Source organism: Peromyscus leucopus, chromosome 7, assembly GCF_004664715.2.
Source record: "Peromyscus leucopus breed LL Stock chromosome 7, UCI_PerLeu_2.1, whole genome shotgun sequence".
Classification (NCBI taxonomy): domain Eukaryota; kingdom Metazoa; phylum Chordata; class Mammalia; order Rodentia; family Cricetidae; genus Peromyscus; species Peromyscus leucopus.
The window spans coordinates 117,526,102-117,547,250 of NC_051069.1; the positions used below are offsets into that span (position 1 = coordinate 117,526,102).

At 45.0% G+C, this 21,149-nt stretch overlaps 1 protein-coding gene across 1 annotated transcript in view; it reads right to left on the reverse strand.

Moving 5' to 3' along the window:
- The window catches only part of Letm1 (leucine zipper and EF-hand containing transmembrane protein 1), a 38,471-nt gene extending 22,495 nt beyond the window's left edge, over positions 1-15,976 (reverse strand). Inside the window, exons 1-3 of the mRNA XM_028870767.2 lie at positions 15,718-15,976; positions 9,858-9,918; positions 803-1,253 (exon numbers count right to left, since the gene is read on the reverse strand). Of these exons, the coding sequence (XP_028726600.1) occupies positions 803-1,253; positions 9,858-9,918; positions 15,718-15,796 (591 nt within the window). The 5' untranslated portion in view covers positions 15,797-15,976. The remainder of the gene's footprint in view (positions 1-802; positions 1,254-9,857; positions 9,919-15,717) is intronic.
- Positions 15,977-21,149: the final 5,173 nt, after the last annotated feature.

Sequence of the window (21,149 nt, forward strand, 5' to 3'; positions counted from 1 at the left end):
GAGCAATAAGCCTTCTAAACCACTGAATCATCTCTTCAGCCCCATGGTCCCAGTTTCTTTAACAACTGCACTATCCTTAGCTCCAACTTTTTACTGGCTTTTCTGGCCCAACTGCAAGTTTTTCAAGTCTTTCTATTCATCTTTTGCTTCTGATCCTCATTATAAACCTGAGTAAAAACAATCATTTTCATTGTGTATGGGTTAGCACTTGTGTGCCTATCATGTATGTGGGAGGGTGCATGTGTGCCCCAGCACACATGTGGAAGTGAAAGAACAACTTTGTGCAGTCATTTCTCTTACATGTTTCAGGAACTAAATTCAGGGGGTCAAGCTTGAATGACAAGTACCTTTAACAGGTGAGCCAGTCTTGTGGGCCTCTGATCTTATTGTTGTCTTGAAATTTCCTCTGCCAGATTAGCCTGTCACCTTTAAACTCAAACTCGCCCACAGTGTGAAGCACAGCAAGTGCTTTTAATGACTGAGCCATCTCTCCAGCCCCAGGAAGGGCCTTTTCAGAGCTTAAGGACAGAAGGAATTACATACCAGGCTCACAGAGCCGAAGAAATAACTTTAAGAGACTTCCCCAGAGGGACACAGTGTCCATGAAGTAGAAACAGAAACACAGAAACCAAGGGAAGGCTGCAGGAAGCCAGCAAGGGGGCAACACCGTGTCGGCATTCACACTGCATTGCAGTTCACAGTAGTGTGAGATAGGTTCGTTTTCTATAACCCTTTACTGACTTTTTATCAAAAGGAATAGAAAATGACCTGCGTAGAAAGAAGAGCATGATGTGTCCCGTACCTGCCTGCGCTCCCGGCGGGTCAGCGTATGGCCATTGAGGATGCGCCACAGCATGCGGGCAGCTATCTTGGTGTCGATCCAGAGCAGGCGGAAGCCATGGTAGTAGTGCTTCAGCTCATCCAGTATCTTCTGCCCCAGGGACTTCTTCACTACCACCTGAGCTGGCGGGCTGTACACGGGGCCACCCTCTTCCAGCTTCTTATTTTTGTCCTTTAAGGACTTTAGGGACTTCTCTATCATAGAGTCCTCTCCTAGGGGAGGTGATGAGTGCCAGCTGCGCACAGGGAGGTACTGAGGCCCTGTGACAACCAATCTTGCAGAGGCAGGTGTCCATGTTGCCCTTGCAACGGTGCCCTGGCACTCGGGCCTCTGAGTCCAACAGCTGAGGGGCTCACCTTTGAAGCAGAGGTACACAGGGTTGGCTGGAGTACAACAACGAGATAGAACTTTCCTTGAAAAGGGAAAAACAGAGAAAAAGCAGCAATGAGAAATTCCTACCTATCTGACCGCTCAGTACCAAATATCCAACCATACTCCGTGGTGGATCAATTATGTATCCCACTTACTTCCTTGGTAGAAGCCTTTAGGAGGGCTGACATGGGAGGCTAGGATGGTGTGTGGCCATGAGTTTGAGCCTCACTGGCCTAACTCCTAAGTTCCCAAAGACACACAACAGTAGGGTAGACAGCAGAAGCTTGACTGAACTCAACCCAGCCCTTGGCACCTCACGTAGGAAGTGATATTCATGACTTGGGGATTTGAGGGAATGGAGTCCAGAGTCAAGAGTCCATCCAGTTTGGATATTCTCTCTCAACGGGTGACTCTTGGTTGACAGAAGACACTGGAACAAAGGGGAAAGCCCAAAGGAGAGTCCAGGGTCCATTCCCTTACCTGGCTCTAGCGTGACTCCCCCACCTGTCTACTTCCCCTTTTAGTGTACTCTTTGAGGCACGCACCTACCAAACACCTGCCATGGAGAGAGAGATGAGAGGCACATGTGTCTTCAGGCCTACGCCTCTTCACCACAATGAAGGCTCCATAACAGCCCTAAAACAGGTGAGGCCACAGCCAGAGGCTGTTAGCTAGAAACCTTAGACTTCTTCCTTCACACTGGATCAGGCTCACAGGGCAGCTGGAACCCAAACAGTACTCATTCACAAAGTAACCACCAAGAAGACCAGCGGCAGTGGGGACCATGCCTAACCTGAAGCAGAGAGTTTCTATACAAGAAGACTTTTTTCTGACTCCATGTGGAGCCAGGGTCAGTACTGAGCTTACCATGTGATCATGAAACAATTGAGCTGTACAATCCCCCTTCAGGTTTAAAATGTACATTAGAAACCTCTCCCTACTAGTCATTTACAAACCAACCTCAAGGTGGTCACAAACTCCAAGAGGCCTGTTGTGGGTGCCCACAACCCCCTTTGTCCTGTCTCTAGCACTTGGCTAGATGTGAACATGAGGGCTACAACTCTGAATTAGACTGTCCAGGCTCAAAATCTGCAGCTCTGGCCTGATGCAATGGCTCAGTGGATAAAGCTGACTTGAGTTAGATCCCTGGGACCCACACTGGTAATAAAAAACCAACTCCTGCAATTCAATTGTTCGGACTTCTTTCCTGGTACCAAGTCATAAACCCCTGCCTCTACACACAATAAATTAAAATTAAAATAGAAGTTTAAAAAAGCCCTGTGTAGCCAGGTGGTGGGGTACCACGCTTTTAATCCCAGCACTTGGGAGGCAGAGGCAGGCAGATCTCTGTGAGTTTGAGGCCAGCGGTGCCTACAAAGCAAGTTCCAGGACAGCCAGAGCTATAGAGTGAAACCTTGTCTTGAAAACAAACAAACAAAACAAAACAAAACAAAAAAGCCCCGTGTAGTGGTGAAGATCTTTAATCCCAGCATTTGGGAAGCCGAAGTAGAATCCAGATCTCTGAGTTTGAGGCTACCATGAGCTACACAGTGAGATAGTGAGTCTGTACTTGCTAGTCAGTACTACATAGTAAGACCCTATCTCAAGCAACAATACTACACACACACACACACACACACACACACACACAATGCTGGTCCACTTGCTGCAATTGCCATGACGTCATAACTTGACCTTTGTGTTTCAGGAGCTTCCTCTGTAATCTCATGTTAAAATATACCTACCAGGAATGGAGCCAACAGTGACTGCCCTGTCAAAGCAATGGGAAGCAAGCTATGACTCTCCAGAGCCACAATGCTTCACAGGTGGATTCATGCAAGGCTAGTGGTACACATGGCCTTGGCTCACAGAGTGTAATGTACAGTGATAGCTGGTATAGAGCACTATCAGCCCACAAGGAATCAGGGCATGGGACTCAATGCCCAAGGGTCTAGCTGCTAGGCTCAGATCTGGTGTCATCACTGGCTATGGCATTCTCCAAACTCCAAATCTGTCCTCTTTCACAGATCATAAGCCTACACTGACCTTACAGCAAACAGTGATATCGGGGAAGATGGTTTGAACATGTCTGTGGACCAGTGAGAACAGTGAAATAGTGTGTCTGTGAGCATGTGTGCCAGACAACCCACTTCATCTACCTCCCTGGGGGTCCTATAAAGTGCTGTCAATCTCTTTCCAAGCCACACCCAGCTCCATACTACCACACCTCTAGCTTTCCTTGGCTCTGCAATCTCGGAGCTGTGAAGAGGCCCTCGAATCCACTCTGTCCTGAACCACAGTGTTACATCATTCAGGGTGAGAACACAAGGAAGAAGACAGCACAACCAGATTGAGAGTAGCACTCAGCTACTTACCAACAAAGAGATGCAGGCCCTACTTCCTACCTTCTTCCCTTGGCCTCACCTTAAAGTACAGGGGAAGACAGTTCTGCACATGGACAGCTGCATCATCGGGCTTTAATATCAATTCCCATCCTCACTGAGGAAGGGTGTGGCTTCCTCAGAAGGCTTGATGCCTACAGGTGCAAGGGCAGCCAACAGGCCAAGACAAAGACACATACATATGCAAAGATGAAGCAGGAACACAGCATTCTGGGTAAGGGCTGGGCCAAAATCTTGCTCTTCTAAACTCATCAGAGAGTTTGTTGTTGGGGGAGGATGGGGTATCAGAGCCTCAGGTCAGAGGACACAATTTGTAGGAGTCCATTCTTCCCTTCCATCCTATGGATCTTGGGGATCAAACTCAGGTCAACAGGCTTGCTGTCGGAGACCTTTACCCACTGAGCTATTATCACCGGCCTAGCAAAGAGGTTACTAATCAAGTTACTAACAACTTACACATAATGTTTTGCCATTTTCAAACAGTGGGGAAAAAATTACATTTTCTTTTCTTTTTTTTTTTTTTTGGCAGTGCTAAGAATAGAACCCAGGGTCTCCAACAAACTAGGCCAAGTGCTGACCACTGAGCTACACCCCAGCCCAAGTTATATAATAATCTTTAATTTTCCACCAATACAGAACTAATCTTGGTATTGCTGGTGCTCACCAGCAATAACCAAAGGGCCAGACTATGGACCTAGCCTCCACCAGCCTATCTCCTGACTTCTTGTTTTTGCCTTTCCTCTTCTGAAAAATCACCTACCAAATAGAGTGAAACAACACCAACCAAACACAATGTTTCAACAAGAAATGCAGTGCTGGAGCTGGCAAGATGGCTCAGTGGGGAAGGGCCATCTTGTCAAGTTAAGATGGCCATCAAGTCTCATGATCTTAGTTCAATCCCTGGGATCCACAGGATAGGAGAGACCTGACTTCCACAGTTTGTCCTCTGATCTCCACATATGTACCACAGGTTCACCCACATACATGTCTCCCTCCCTAAATAAATAAATAGCTAAAAAAAAAAAAAAAAAAAGACACACACACACACTTGCTGAAGAACCAATACTGGGAGCTGGCAAGAAGGCTCAATGGGTAAAGGTGCTTGCTACTAAACTTGGAGACCTAAGTTCAATCCCTGGGACCCCTAAGGTGGAAGAAAAGAACCAACTCCCGAAAGTTGTTCTCTGACTTCCATATACACTTTGGCACATGAACGTTCATACATATAGATATGTTTGTTTTACGTATACAAATGTAAGTATGTAGAGCTATCCAGCCAGGCATGGTGGTTCACTCCTTTAATCCTAGCACTCAGGAGGGAGAGGCTGGTGGATCTCTCTGAGTGTGAGGCCAGCCTGGTCGACATAGTGAGTTCTAAGACAGCCAGGGATAGGAAGAGGAGACCTGTCTCAACAAAACAAAGCACAATAAAACCAATATCAATGTGTACCTACCCATCACAAGTCCTCCAGGACTCAAGATTTCTTTCTTTTTAAAAAGCAAATGCCCAAAATACTTCTGAGGGTTCTATGTATTAAACTCAGCATTCTCTTTAGGATTTATTTATTTTTATGGGTGGGTGATTGTTTGACTGCATGTATATTTATGCATCCTGTGCATGTCAGGGGGCCACGGAAGACAAAGGAGGACAGTGGATCCTATAATACAGAGTTATAGATGGTTATGTGGGAATGGAACCCAGGTTCTCTGCAAAAATAGCAACTGCTCTTAACCAATGAGCCATCTCTCCAGCCGCAGGATTCAAGATTTCTTCCATGGGCTAGACTTGGTTGGTAAAGTACTTGCTGTGTAAGCATGGGAACCTGAATTTGGATCCCCAGTACCTACCCACGGCAAAAGCTGGGAACAGTGGTGTACACCTATAATCTCAGTTTAAGGGAGTTAGACACAGGCAGATCACTATTGCTCACTGGCTAGCCAGCCTAGCAAAATCAGTACACTCTAGATTCACTGAGAAATCCTGTTTCAAAAAATAAGGTGGAGAATGATCAAGGAAGATACTCCATGTTAACGTGTGGCTTCTACATGCACATACTAATACCCATATACATGAGTTTACACATATATACCATATGAATGTACACAAAGATTTCTTACACAGCTCAGCCAAAATGAAAGTTTTTGCTGCTCATCCATAAGTGCTGATTTAAAATGTTGGTCAATAGAACGTCACAGTTATTACTGTTAGCTTTTAAAGCAAATGTTCAAAATGGTTAACTTATTTTAAAAAATGTTAAAAACTGGGCATGGTGGCACAAATCTATAATCCCAGTATTGGGAGGCAGAGTTGAGTTTGGAACTAACTTGGATTACACAGTGAGACTGCTTCATACCAAACAAGGCCTGGGGACGTAGAAGAGCACCTGCCTAGCAGTGCAAGGCTATGGTTTTGATTCCCAGCACTAAAAAAAAATTTTTTAATAAAGCACAGATCTTCACATTCTAATATCAATCTTAAATGCTAAAAAGGTGCTTGACAGCCAGGTGGTAGTGGCACAGGATTCAATCTTAGCACAGGCAGATCTCTGAGTTTAAGGCCAGTCTGGTCTACAGAGTAAGTTACAAGACAGCCAGGGCTATACAGAGAAACTCTGTCTCAAAAAAACAAAACAAAAGGTACTTGACAAATCTAACATATATTCCTAATAAAAACACTCTAAAATAGTAGAAAATGATGAATCCTCAAAGCTAATGTTCAACATAAGGAGCACTACTACTAAGCTGGCACAGAGGCTGTCATGCTGTGTCCCTGACTGAAGCTGGCCTGACTCACACACAGGCACTAGGACAGGCATGGTGGGTACTGTTGGTGCCAATAAGATTCCAGCCATAATCTGAACCTGCAGACGTTGTGATGTGAAGTAGCCCAACTTTAGAATATTATTATACAGATTGGCAGCCCTCACCTGGCAAGATAACAGAAAAGAATAATGAGGGAAGAAAAGACCTGGGAACTGTGTTAAAGGCCACCTTTTACCTAACAGAAATGACACCACCTTTTCTGAAAGAAAAGGGAAAGTCTTTTGGGGGGAGTTGGGAAAGACAGGGTCTGACTATGTAGCTCTGGCTGGCCTGGAATTCATTATGTAGACCAGGCTGCCCTTGAACTCATAGAGATCTGCCTGCCTCTGCTGGGATTAAAGAAGTACATCACTATACCCAAAGGAAAAGTCTGAAGAAATCAGAGAGTGGGCAGGTAGTTTAGCAGTAGAAGATGGCTTAGTGTGAGTAAGGTCCTCAGTTCCATCCCTACTCTTGAACCCCAAATCTTGGGAGATGGGGTAGCAGGATCAAGAGTTGAAGGCTAGCCTCAGCTACAGGAGATGCTGTTTAAAAAACAAAACAAAACAAAAGCCAGGTGGTGGTGGCACATGCCTTAATCCCAGCACTCGGGAGGCAGAGGCAGGTGGATCTCTATGAGTTTGAGACCAGCCTGGTCTACAGAGTGAGTTCCAGGACAGCCAGGGCTACACAGAGAAATCCTGTCTCAAAACAAAACAAAACCACAAACAAACAAACATGAAAGAGTGAAAGAAGCTCTGTACAGATATTAATGCCATTATTGGCACAAAGAAGATTCCATGACCCCAGGGTCTTGAGACTATCCAGAGAGAAATCTAATGAACAGCTCACCCAACAGGCACATGGTGGAAGCCCACACACAAGGACTCTTTCAGTAGCTGTGTGGGGATCTGACCAAACGATGTGTATACAGTAGCCATCCAGCCGCAGAAATGTTGCTGTGTCCAGGCAGCTTGCAGGCCTCCCTCTTCATCCCAGCATTCCACCAGGCATCAAGCCAAATGTGCTTTAGTAGAAACCAAGTCTTCACAAATGACTTGTCTTTATTTTAGGAATTAAATCTGTCACAAGAAGCACCACTGGTTCTATTTCAGAGCTGAGTAATTAGTTAACACCAAACCTCCAGAAATGAGAAGCTGAAAAGACAGGGACATGCACAGAAGGTAGCACTGGCTTCCTGCTCTCCCAGAGGAAGGGACAGACACATACAAGTGGAAGATCAACACCATTTCAGGGATCTGTGCTGACAGCCAAGGGTATCTCCTGCCCTGTCCTTAAGGTAAGACAGAGCTGAGGTAGAAACTCGGGCTGCAGGACACAGTGCAAGAAGCACAGAAACCCAGAGGGACATCCAAGTCTACATACAACAGGGAGTGTGGGTATCGCTTTCTTCAAGAAGCTCAGTGAAACTGGCCTCCCAACACCACCAAAGCCTCACCTGAGATGCTGCCAACATCTCACAGGTACTGTCATCCCCTAGGCTTTAGATACCAAATGGAATAGCTAAATGCACCATACTCACTATGCATTCAGAGCGAGGTGAGGAGCATACTGTGAGCATCCCTGAGGCAGGTACCTGTTGTGGAATAATGTTTTTGTGCATTGTGAAGATGTATCACTTGGATTGGTTTAATAAAAAGCTGAATGGCCGCCGGGCGGTGGTGGCGCACACCTTTAATCCCAGCACTCGGGAGGCAGAGCCAGGCGGATCTCTGTGAGTTCGAGGCCAATCGAGGCCAGCCTGGGCTACCAAGTGAGTTCCAGGAAAAGGCGCAAAGCTACACAGAGAAACCCTGTCTCGAAAAACAAAAAACAAAACAACAACAACAACAACAAAAAAAAAGCTGAATGGCCAATAGCTAGGTGTGGTGGTATTGTGCTCCCCAAAATATGTGCACGCTAATAAACTTATCTGGGGTCAGAGAAGAGAACAGCCACAATATTAAACAGAGGATAGACAGTGGTAGCACATGGCTTTAATCCTAGCATTCCAGAGGCAGAAATTCCTCTGGATCTCTGTGAGTTCAAGGCCACATTGGAAACAGCCAGGCATGGTGACTCAAGGCTTTAATCTCAGAAAGTAAGCTTTTAATCCCAGGGAGTGAGGCAGAAAGCAGGAAGATATATAAGGCATGAGGACCAGAAACTAGAAGCATTTGGCTGGTTAAGCATTCAGGCTTCTAGCAACAGTTCAGCTAAGGTCCATTCAGATATGAGGACTCAGAGGCTTCTAGTCTGAGGAAACAGGATCAGCTGAGGAACTGGCAAGGTGAGGAAGCTGTGGCTTGTTCTGCTTCTCTGATTTTCCAGCATTCACCCCAATAACTGGCCTCAGGTTTGATTTTATTAATAAGACCTTCTAAGATTCCTGCTATAGCTAGGCAGGAATTTCAGGGTAGAAAGGATGGTGGGAAGAAGACAGGAGACACCAGGACACAGAGCAAACAGCATGGGCATTACAAAGTAAAGGTAACTGAGCCACATAAAAAAACATAGATGAAAAGATATAAGCAGGGCAGTGGTGGCACACGCCTTTAATCCCAGCACTCGGGAGGCAGAGCCAGGTGGATCTCTGTGAGTTCCAGGAAAGGTGCAAAGCTACACAGAGAAACCCTGTCTCGAAAAACCAAAAAAAAAAAAAAAAAAAAAAAGATATAGGTTAATTTAAGTTACAGGACCTAGTCAGGTACAAGCCTAAGCTATTGGATAAGCTTTCATAATTAATAATAAGTCTCCGTGTCATGATTTGGGAGCTGGCTGGTGGAACAGAGAAAGACTAGCTACAGGTAGCCTTGAAAGACCAAAATATTCAAGGGAGGGTCTGCCTTGTCATGGACAGATCCCAACACTCCCAATACTGCCACAAGCAGCTGAAAAGAATTAGGCAAGATTCTATGGAAAGCCACTAAAAAGTTCAGCTGTGTGAGCATGGGACGATTAGTCATACTAAGTTGGCAAAACTATAATGATAACAATTACATCAAAAACCAGCTATATAAGTAAAAACATCGGGTTGGGCATGTTGGGGCACATGTGTAATTCCAGTAACAGGAAGGCTGAGCAGTATGGTTGTTAAAAATTCAAGGCCAGTCTGAGCTACATATCCTATAGATGCAGACCCTGTCTCACAAACAAAAACCAAACCCAAACTAACCAGACAAAAGCAACTTCCAAAAGAGAAGTACACCAAGATGCCAGTGGTATACATAACTGGGTACTTGGATTCTGAGTACTTATTCTTTTAAAATTCACCAACACTATATGATCATAACCATCAAAGTAAACAGATGAAGATTTAAAAGAAACAGAAACAGGGAATAAAGAAGCTGTCAGTTCCCGACAAAGTGAAAGTCCAGGTGCACGGCTAACAGCCTCAAGCAGACATGCGCAGTGACACACTCAGTGATGGGCTTACTTACTCATGGCTTATCAACCTCACGGTCCTGGTACAACTGAGACAAGCTCGATCCCTCAGATTACCTACGACAGAAACAAAGAAAAGTAAGCAATCAGGTGTCAACCAGGCATCTTTCAAGGTCTGAATGGAGCCCCTACCAGTAAGTTTCTGGAGAACTGTTGTACATGATGGAGGGCTTTCAGAGCATGGTGGAACAGAGCGTCTAATCTCTCCAGTTTGGAAACTGGGTCTCAGGCTAAGCCCCAGGGAAGGGACACTGAAAGCCCATGGGCTTCTCCCATTGTGGGACCCCTCCCAACTATCTGGAGTTGGTGTAGGCAGGCAGGGGGAAGGGCACACTGACTCCTAGCAAACACATAGCCCTATAGACCAAACACTTCCAAGGGACAAGGGATAAGAACTACCGGTAAAACAAATACCAAGAAGCCCCTACAAGGCCAGCAAGATGGCTCAGTGGATTAAAGCACTTTCCACCAAGACGTGAGTTTAATTCCAGAGCCCACCAGTTAGGAGAAATAACTCCCAACAAGTTGTCTTCTGATCTTCATAAGCATGCTGTGGCATGTTCAGACACACACACACACACACACACACACACACACACACACACACTAAATGTAATTAAAGCAAAATTTTTATTATTATTTGTTTTGTTTTTTGAGACAGGCTGTGTAGCCCTGGCTGTCCTAGAATGATCTTTAGACCAGGCTGGCCTCGAGATCTGCCTGACTCTGCTTCCTGCGTACTGGGATAAAAATTGTGTCACCAGGTGGCCGTGGTGCACGACTTTAATCCCAGCACTCTAGAGGCAGAGCCAGGAGGATCTCTGTGAGTTCAAGGCCAGCTGGTCTACAGAGTGAGAACCCAGACAGGCACCAAAACTACACAGAGAAACCCTGTCTCAGAAAAAGAAAAAGAAAGAAAGAAGGAAGGAAGGAAGGAAGGAAGGAAGAGTGTATCATCACCGCCTAGCAAAGCAAAATTTTTAAAAGAAGCCATTTATGGAAAAACAATAGTGAAGAACAATAGAACAAACATACTTTGGATGCTTTCCCTAATCTACACTAATTCTCCTAACACATAAAGTTGAGAGATCATTCATATCACTGTTGTGTGAAGCAGGAAAGAGGTGGAGAAAACAGGCTCTCTGCACAGTGGGAACCAGAGGTACCATTCTCAGCAGGAGCCAGGTGGCCCATGTAGAGGTCAGGCAATAGCAAGGGACAGCAAGGCAGTAGGTGACAGCCTGGCCCAATCTTCCAAGCAGTAGGAGTAGCAGTAACAGCATCCATTTACCATTTTATGTCAGGAGGGAGCTGTAGGCAGAAGTTTCTGTCCAACCAGTAACTCCCAAATACCCAGCAGGTGCTTCCCAAATGATTGACTTGGAGGCTTAATATTACTTATAAATGCTCGGCCAGTAGTTCAGGCTTATTACTAACTAGCTCTTACACTTAAATTAACCCACAATTCTTATCTATGTTTAGCCATGTGGCTTGGTATCTTTTCTCAGTATGGTATTCTCATCTTCCTTCCTCTGTGTCTGGCTGGTGACTCCCAACTCCGCCCTTCCTCTTTCCAGCATTCTTAGTTTGGTCGTCCCGCCTATACTTCCTGCCTGGCTACTAGACAATCAGCTTACGGTCCCTGCTATTAGGTAACACTTTACCCTTCTCAGGTCTCTGATGGAGTTGAAGACTAGATAGTTATAGTTTTCACTTGATACCAGACTCAGAAAAGAAACTCACTGAAGAGGTGTAAAGTGTCTAAGGTTGACAGACATAAAAAGATAGTTTTGGGTTGGTAATACAAGTTAGGATAGAAAGTGAATTAGGTAAAATACTTTGGATTCACCAAGATAGAACAGATAATGGAGTATTTTTCTCTGAATTTGTCAAATGCTAATGTGCTTGATTATTGCCTGTATATATTTGTATATAGTTATTGTACTTATTGTATATAGTCCCGTTCCCCCCCCTCCAGACTGGGTTTCCCTGTGTAGCTTTTCGCCTTTCCTGGATCTCACTCTATAGACCAGGCTGGCCTTGAACTCACAGAGATCTGCCTGGCTCTGCCTCCCAAGTGCTGGGATTAAAGGCGTGCACCACCACCGCCCAACTGTATATAGATAGTTTTTCTATGTTAGTTAAAACTTCACTTTTTATTTTAGACAAAAAAGGGGGGAAATGTTGTATGATATTTTGTTTGTGTTCTGACAAATAAAGCTTGCCTGGATATCAGAGGGTGGAGATAGCCACTGGTTAACCATAGAGACCAGGCAGTGGTAGCACACACTTTTAATCCCAACACTTTGGAGGAAGAAGCAGAAAGATCAGTAGTTCAAGCCCACTGAAAGAGAACCTGAGCAGTGGTGGTGCATGCCTTTAATCCCAGCACTAGGGAGGTGGAGACAGGATCTTGGGTGCCCCATTCAGTCTGAGGATTCATAGAGATGGTACTGCCCATTCTGAGATTTTGTAGAGGTAAGAAGTCTCTAGCAGCTGCTCTGCTTCTCTGCTCTTTCAGCTTTCACCCTAATATCTGACCCTGGGTTTTTATTTAATAAGACTAATTAGGATAGTGCTTCAGGAAGCTCTTCTGGCTCTATGGGGAAAGAGTCACATTTAGGGTCTGGTAGAACCTGGAAAACTCTGGTTCCTTTACTACTATTCACAATTCATAACAAAGATATTGGCTACATTGTTTTTATAAAATCATCTGTTTTTAAATTTTATTTTTGCATTTATTTATTCTATGTGCACCCATTCAGAGGTCAGAGGGGACAACTTGCAAGATTTGGTTCTGTCCTTCCACCAGTGTGGGTCCTGGGGTTGGAACTCAGGTCAGAAAACAAGAACCTGAACCATCTAGCTGGCCCTCAGCTACATTCTACAAGCAACAAGTGTTACATTTTAAGCACAGACCAGGGCCACCCAAACCTTTCCAGACTCTTAATCCAAAGAGGCCCAGAACTTCCCCTCTGCCTCTTCCATTCCTACTTCTACAGGATTGGCTCAGAAACAACCCCATAGCACCCAGAAGACAGCCTAGGTAGATCGTACTCTTCATTTCTATCCTACTAGCTCCCTTCCTGGGTTCTCCCCAAAATAAACCTGAGGGCTGTTCCTGCTTCACTGTCAAAGCCACCCAGAGTGATAGGCTCACAGGTCCATATTTCACTACAGCTGCCCAGGCTGCCTGCATTGCTGCTGTCTGTAAATTTGAGGTTTGGTCTGAAGAGATAGCTTAGCAGTTAAGAGTACTTGCTGCTCTTGCAGAGGACTTGGGTTCAGTTCCCACTACTCATATTGGCTGGCTCATAATTCCTGTAACTCCAGTGCTATGACTGCTTCTGGTCTTTATGGGCACCTGCACCCATACAGTATACACACTCATACAGAAACACAAGCACACACACATTTTTTAAATCTAAAATAAGTGGGGTTTTTTAAAATTTTATGTGCATCAGTGTTTTGCCTGAATGTATGTCTGTATGAAGGTGTCAGATCTTTGAGTTACAGACAGCTGTGAGCTGCCATGTGTGTACTGTGAATTGAACCCAAATCTTAACCAATAAGCCATCTCTCCAGCCTCTGAAGGGTTCTTAGACCCTCTTGGTTTTGATAATTTGCTAGAACAACTCACAGAACCCAGCAGAGTATTCTATTCATTGCCACAGTTTACCACAAAGGATACAAGCAAGTAGCCAAAGAGACATGGTCATAACCAGTAGAGTCCTGAGCAACCCAGGTTCTGCAGAATTCTTTCCTCTGGTCCATTGACTTCTCTAACCTCCACATCCCTGGATGTTAGGCTTAAACCCCAGCCCTCTAATCTCATTACAGCAGGCACCTACCTAGGCCTACTCCCCACTTCATGTCAGTAACAAACCCAGCCGGGGGTGGTGCATGCCTTTCATCCCAGCACTCAGGAGGCAGTGGCAGTCAGATCTCTGAGTTTGAGACCAGCCTGGTCTACAGAGTGAGTTCCAGGACAGCCAAGGACTACACAGAGAAACAGTGTCTCGGGGGTGGGGAGAAGAGTAACAAACCCATTGCTATTCATCACTCCGAAAGCTTTAGGAGCCCAGTGTCAGGAACAGGGATAGAGACCGAATATCTTCCCCTGCTTTACCTGTTCTCTGAAGACTTTAACATCCTTCCAAGTCCTCTCTGACCTTCATGCAAAGCCTCCAGGTCTGTGCACCATGCAGCTGTCAACAGTTTCACTCCACGCCAGGCTTCTTTGGTTTTCCTGAGCCTTGACTAGTCCTCACAGGTTTACGAAACAGCGCTGTGGGCTGGAGGCTTCCCTCTCACACACTCCAGGATCTGTCAGCCCCACTTCTACATACAAGTCACTTCCTTTCTCAGAGAACAGCACAGGAAGGCTAAGGGGAAGGGAAGAGACTCCACAGTAGAACCCTGACAAGCACACTTGAGCCCAGGAACCAGGTCAACATCAACCATGAGTTTCCCTTAACTGCAGAGAGAGCCTTGGCACCATGCGATGAGAAAAGCACACAATCTGCGGCCTTCCACCCCAGAACTCACCGGCAAAAAACACCAAAAGAGACATCCCACAACACACCGCACTGAAGTACTGATCAAAACTGTCACAGTCATGGAGAACAAAGGAAATCTGAGAAACTGTTATAATTTGAAGAGTCGTAAGGACTAACTAATGCAATGTGGTGTCTTGGAAGAAGACAAAGAAACAGAAAGAGAACATCAGAATAAAGTATGTCACACAAAAGTACGGAATAAGGTGGGTATTCAAGAGTAAAGAGAATCTGGGTACATGTTGGCCTCAGTTTATTCACTATGACTAAAAACTCGGATGTCTGTCCTGTGCCTATTGCCTGTGCCAGCACATCATTCCAGTGAGTGCAGGGACCTGCTACTATTGGTTCCACAGCTAAACAGCTGACTAACCCACTGTCAGGGAAGCAGTATTTCTGTTCAAAGGGCGAACTCCAGAAAACAGTCTTATGCCTGGAATAATAAGAACACACACACACACCAAACAAAACAAAACAAAACAAACAGCTAATTTTTAAGCCATAAACAGGCCACAGAAATTAGAAAGGGCATTAGTACTTTACAGCATCCTGAACAAGTTAACAGGTAGCCAGCTCTTATAGAAGAGGCAGCTTGAAAAACCGCTCCAAATCTTTCCACTGATCATAACTGGCTTTGTTGCTATTTTTGTGTGTGTGTGTGTGTGTGTGTGTGTGTGTGTGTGTGTGTGTGTGTAGCTTGGCCTAAAATTCGAAATGTAGACCAGGTTGGCCCGGAACTCAGAGATTCACCCGCCTGTGACTCCAGAGTGCTGGGATTAAAGGCGTGTGCTACCACGCCTGGCTCCACACCACGCCTATACTCTTAAGGTGACAAGAACTGTGTTTCTGCCAGTAAATCACAAATTCTCACAGACCAAGTTTCATCCTTACTTTAACTTACAAGCCGGACACATTCAAGTTTTCTTAGAAACCCCAATCAGCGGCCACCCCACCCCAGGGAGCGGCCCACTGTGCTGGCATCACCCAAAACCCAATCTCCCTGTCCCGGAGTTCTGGCTTCCAGGCCTGAGCTGGCCAAAGGGCACGCCTGGGCTCGGTTCATCATCAAGGGGAGCGCCAGGGCAGCCACAGCCCTAAGGAACTTTCCCAACGCCTCTGTCGGTAGCGGTGACCTGCGGCGACCAGGGCAACTAAGGTCACAGCGAAGCTGCCCAGCCCAGGCGACATAGAGCAGCCGGGTGCTTGTCATCGCCGCGCTGCCTCGGGGCATGGGGTGTGTGGGTGTCCCGCGCAGGTCCCTGGCCACCCACAACAGGTCCGGTGCACGGCGGCCGCTTACCCCGCGGGGAGGCGGCGCGGGGCGCCGCGAGGCGGGCAGGGCCCCGGCCGCGGCAGCTCCTGAGCAAGATGGACGCCATGCGTCCGCCGCGGCGGCGTTCTACGGCTGCCTCCGCTTCCTCGGCAGCTCCTCGCCGTCCCGGCGCCCGGGCCCGGCCCGCGCAGGCGATTGACGGCAGTGGTTGGCTCCGGCAGCCGGCGCTCAGCTCAGGATCCTGGTACCGGTAGCGGCCATGTCCCGGCACAGACGTCCCGAGGCGCGGGGCGGGGCTGGCCAGGCCGGCGACGCTCCCATTGGCCCCAAGGCACCCGCCTTGGCTAGGTGAGGGGCGAGCCCGCGCCACAGACTACCAATCCCAGTGTGCAACGGGCGGCCAGCTCCCGGACTAGCTGTCCCAGTGTGCACCCGGGTGGCTTTCTTCCCCGGACTATGAGCGTTCGCCCAGGCGCCTCCTTGAGAGATGAGCTGCATGCGGTTTCTTGCTGAGCTCAGGACTTCTCGGAGTTAGTCTTGCAGGTTCGCAGCACCGAGCCTGGGAGACTCGGAGGTTGGTCTGCTGGCGCAGTGGCGGCAGAAGAGACGGCTTCTAGCTTCCTTGCAACTAAGCCCTATACTAGGCGTAGCAAATGGCTCGAGGGACTTTGAGGAAGGGTAGGCTGGGAGCAGAACGCTCTTCTAGGACAGGGCGACAGGCTCTGGGAAAGAGGCAGTGCTTGCTGGTCCTAGCTCCTTGATTTAAGGCTAGGCCAGCAACCAGGCTTTGGTTCTCTTCAGAATGCTTTTCCCATTCTTGTTCTGTTCCTGTGATGTGAACTCAGCATTGTAGATTAGGGTCCTCAGTATGAACTTAGTGCATTTGTTCTCTGGATGCAAGCAAGTCCTAATGCTTGACTAGTATCCTAGCACAGCCCATTGGGAAGGAGTAACCTAACTGGTCATTTTTCTGAACCAGAACATAAGAATTAAGCCTGCGTGGACCAGATTTCCCATCTCAGAACTCAGGTGAGAGTCTCTAAAGATGTCTGGAAGCTCTCCTGTGCACTAGGTACTGTGCATTGTGGACATCAGATACAGAGTTGAGTCAAGTATAGGGATGCCAGTTTGACATAAAGATAAGAACACTTGCTGGACAAGAAAAGCATCATTTGGCTTTGACTATAAAGAATAATCTACTGATAAAATTTTACCCCACACAAAGTTCCTTATCCTGTCCTATAAATCCCCCAACCCCCTGCACCTGGATAACTGTTGTGGGATATTTGTACACTGTGTGAAGATGTATTTGCTGTGATTGGTCTAATAAAAAGCTGAATGTCCAAAAACTAGGCAGGTGGTATAGGCATTTCTGGCGAGAGAAAGGTAGAGGAAGAAAAATCTAGACATGCGGTAGAACAGGAGACGCAGAAAGGAAACAGGAGGTGCAAGAAGGAAGAGTGATGTAACAAGTCTTTTTCTGTCCCACCAGCTAGCTCCCAAAAAAATGACATGGAGACTTATTAGTTATGAAAGCTCGGCCTACAGCGTAGGCTTGTTCCTAACTAGTGCTTATAACTTAAGTTAACCAGTTTCTATGGACTATGTTTTGCCTCGTGGCTTTTTACCTTTCTTTCATTCTGTATGTCCAACTACCTCTGTGTCATCTTTGGCCTCTCTCTCGTGTTGCCTAGATTCATCCTGAGTTCCTCCGCTTTTCCTGGAAGTCCTGCCTGTCTCTCCTGCCTAGCTACTGTCCATCCAGCTTTTTATTACACCAAACATAGCAATATTGCTTCACACAGTGTACAAATATTCCACAATAGAGGTAAGAACATGTGATAGAACATAGATTAATATAATGGGTTAATTTAAGTTATAAGAGCTAGTTAGGGCCAGGCGGTGGTGGCGCACGCCTTTAATCCCAGCACTCGGGAGGCAGAGCCAGGTGGATCTCTGTGAGTTCGAGGCCAGCCTGGGCTACCAAGTGAGTTCCAGGAAAGGCGCAAAGCTACACAGAGAAACCCTGTCTCGAAAAAAACAAAAAAAAAAAAAAAAAAAAAAAGAATGGAAAATATATAGGGCATCAGGATCCTATATGGTGCTTTCTTTGAATTTTTTAAATGCTAATGAACAAAAAGCAATAGCTTCTGACAGACATTGGAAACTACTAAATTAAACCAACCTATATATCTTTTGTTCGTTTGTTTTTGTTTTGTTTTTTGAGACAGGGTTTCTCTGTGTAGTTTTGGTGCCTGTCCTGGATCTCACTCTGTAGACCAGGCTGGCCTTGAACTCACAGATATCCACCTGGCTCTGCCTCCCAAGTGCTGGAATTAAAGGCATGCACCACCGTCACCTAGCCATAAGTCTGTTTCAACTGTATAACCAAACCTCTATCCATGCCATAGAAAAGGATGGCATATAATTTAAGGACTCTGTAGCCAACAAGATTTATCATGTCTCATCTAGTCTAGAGCTGCTCCCATGTTAGGGAATCAGCATATATGTCCCCTGTCCTGTAGTCTTTCTTGGCTTTTTTCCTTTATATCTGTAGCCAAGATTTTCAGATCTCTCCCAAAACAAATCTGATCTTCATTAATTTTGAAGGAATCCATAGCTTTTTATTTCCTGTGGAAACAAAAGCACAACCTCTCCCCCAACAGAACACATTTTCTGACTTCCATTCTGAAGTTAAGACATTCTTGAGATATATAGGTTGGTTTGCTGGGTCAAAAAGACTACAAAGTTAACAGATGCCTTTTACCTGCTCAAACACAGAACAAAAAAATCATCTTTAGCTGACTTGTATACACCGCACATTCCACACATGTGTTAATATAGATATATATGTTACATTTAAAAGTTTATTTTCAGAAAAAAAGGGCCAGACACCTGTTGTGAAATAGAATATTTGTTTAACTAAATAAAGATGTGTTACATTTGTTTGTGTTACAGAATAATTGTTTTAACTAGGTAAAGATGTGTTGCTTTTGTTTATGCTGCATTTGTTGAACTATGTAAAGATGTGTTGCTGTTTTACTTTGTCTGCCTAAGGCACCTGATTGTCTAATAAAACCTGAATGTTCAATAGCTAGGCAAAGGAGGGAGAGACAGGGCTGGCAGGCAGAGAGAAAAGAGGAGCCAGCCAGCCAGCTGGGGGCCAGCTAACTGGGGACCAGACAGACATGGGGGAAGCAGGAGAGCAGGATGGACAGTACGTAGATGAGGTAAACGAACCCCAGAGCAGCCCGTAGATTAATAGAAATGGGTTAATGTAAGTTAAAAAGAGCTAGCTAAAAACAAGACTAAGCTAAGGCCAGGCATTCATAATTAATAATGTCTCTGTGTCATGATTTGGGGGCTGACAGTCCAGAAAGCCTGCTACGGACACCAATAAAAGACAAATAGGCCATGAGATCCAGCCTCTCAGAATGCCTCTGTTACTGTTTCCTCCAAAACAACTTCAAGGTTGCTAGCTGGGATGGTCCAGCCTCATGAACTATCCAGCCAAGACTTAAGATAAGTGCTATACTTTCCCATCACACAGAGACTAAACAAAACAAAATAAAACAAAAGACAAACAAACAAAAAGGGCGGTGGTGGCGCACGCCTTTAATCTCAGCACTCTGGAAGCAGAGCCAGGCGGATATCTGTGAGTTCCAGGCCAGCCTGGTCTACAGAGAGAGATCCCAGGACAGGCACCAAAACTACACAGAGAAACCCTGTTATAAAAAAAAAAATTACAGCTAGCTTTCCAAAACTTGACCATTATCTCAGTTTTCTCAGGGTTTCCTAAAGATGCTATTGCCGGGGTTGGGGATTTAGCTCAGTGGTAGAGCGCTTGCCTAGCAAGTGCAAGGCCCTGGGTTCGGTCCTCAGCTCTGAAAAAAAAAAAAGATGCTATTGCCCCCAGTCAACAGGAAGTAATATTAAGAAAAAACACTCACATTCCCAAGAGGTGGGTGGGGTGGGTGTTTTTCAGTGTGTTATGGATGTTTGTCATCATTTAGGGGGACAGTTTGCAAATTGTTACTGGTCATGGTAAGGGAGGAAACTAAGCAAGGGAGGTTAGATTCAAGGATTTCTTTCTGAAAAGGAAAAGGGGATATAGGAATGATAGGTTAAAAGGGTAGATTATTGAATCTACTTTTAACTAAAGAGCAACTATTAATCTTAAATTTTTACATTGGTATGGATTTAAGTATATTGATGGGCTGGAAAGATGGCTTAGAGGTTAAGAGCACTAGCTGTTCTTCCAGAGGTTCTGACTGAGTTCAGTTCCCAGCAACCACATGGTGGCTCACAACCATCATAATGAGATCTGGTGTCCTCTTCTGGCCTGCAGGCATACACACAGGCAGAACATTGTATACATAATAAATAAATAAATCTAAAAAAATATATATTGATATAAATTTAAGGTTATTTTTGTTAGAAAATACTCTATATATATTTCTATTCTTGTTTAAGATATTTTTGTATATTGATACAAATTTAAAATTTTTTGTTATACTATATATATGTATATATATATATACATATATATATGATTTTACTTTTGTTTAAATTATTGTACCTATGCAGCTTATTTAACAATGTAATGTAAAATCTAGTTTTTGAAAGTTATTACAAATTATTTAGGATAATTAAGAAATACAGGCTAATAGTCATCTAACAATCAAATTTGGGGCCATGTTAGTATGTTTTCAAGGTCAAACAGATATATTTTAGGTAGACAGATGTTCTTCAAACACTTAAAAGACCTACAGAATATGGCACTTAAAATATTTTAATAAAATATTTTATTTTAAAAAGATTTAAATAAATAAATAAAATAAAAGATTTTTCATGACAGTAATACACATCTGCTCCTGGCAGCACCAATTTACTTCAAAAAGGAATGATGGGCATTGAATGACCTCCATATAGAATTTGCTTTTATTGTGGCAAGGTTAGCCACTGGGCAAGAAACTGCCCTTGCCTCAACTGCTGACAGTATGCTGTCCAAATTGGACAAGCAGGACACAAAAGAAGATGACTGCTGAACTTTGCCAAGACAGGGTAGGACAAACTTTCAAAAATTTCCTGCTTCACAAGAAAGTCTGTCTGATATTCTAGGCCTGTAGGCCGAAGATGGATGCTCCAATGTTGCAGAGGAATCTTGGGTTTCTATTGTTTTGGAAGTTGCTTGCTCTGCACTTCCTGTTTACTCCGGTAATATTATATTCTACTTGGGTCTCTGATGGAGGTTGAAGACTTGATAGTTATACTGTTTTCTTTGTTACCAAATTTAAAAAAGAAACTTAAAAAGGAGATATAAAGTTGATAAAGGTTGAAAAACATAAAAGCTTAAATTGTTTAAGAAAATGTTTTATGGAGCTGGAGAGATGGCTCAGAGGTTAAGAACACTGACTGCTCTTCCAGAGGACCTGAGTTCAGTTCCCAGCAACCACATG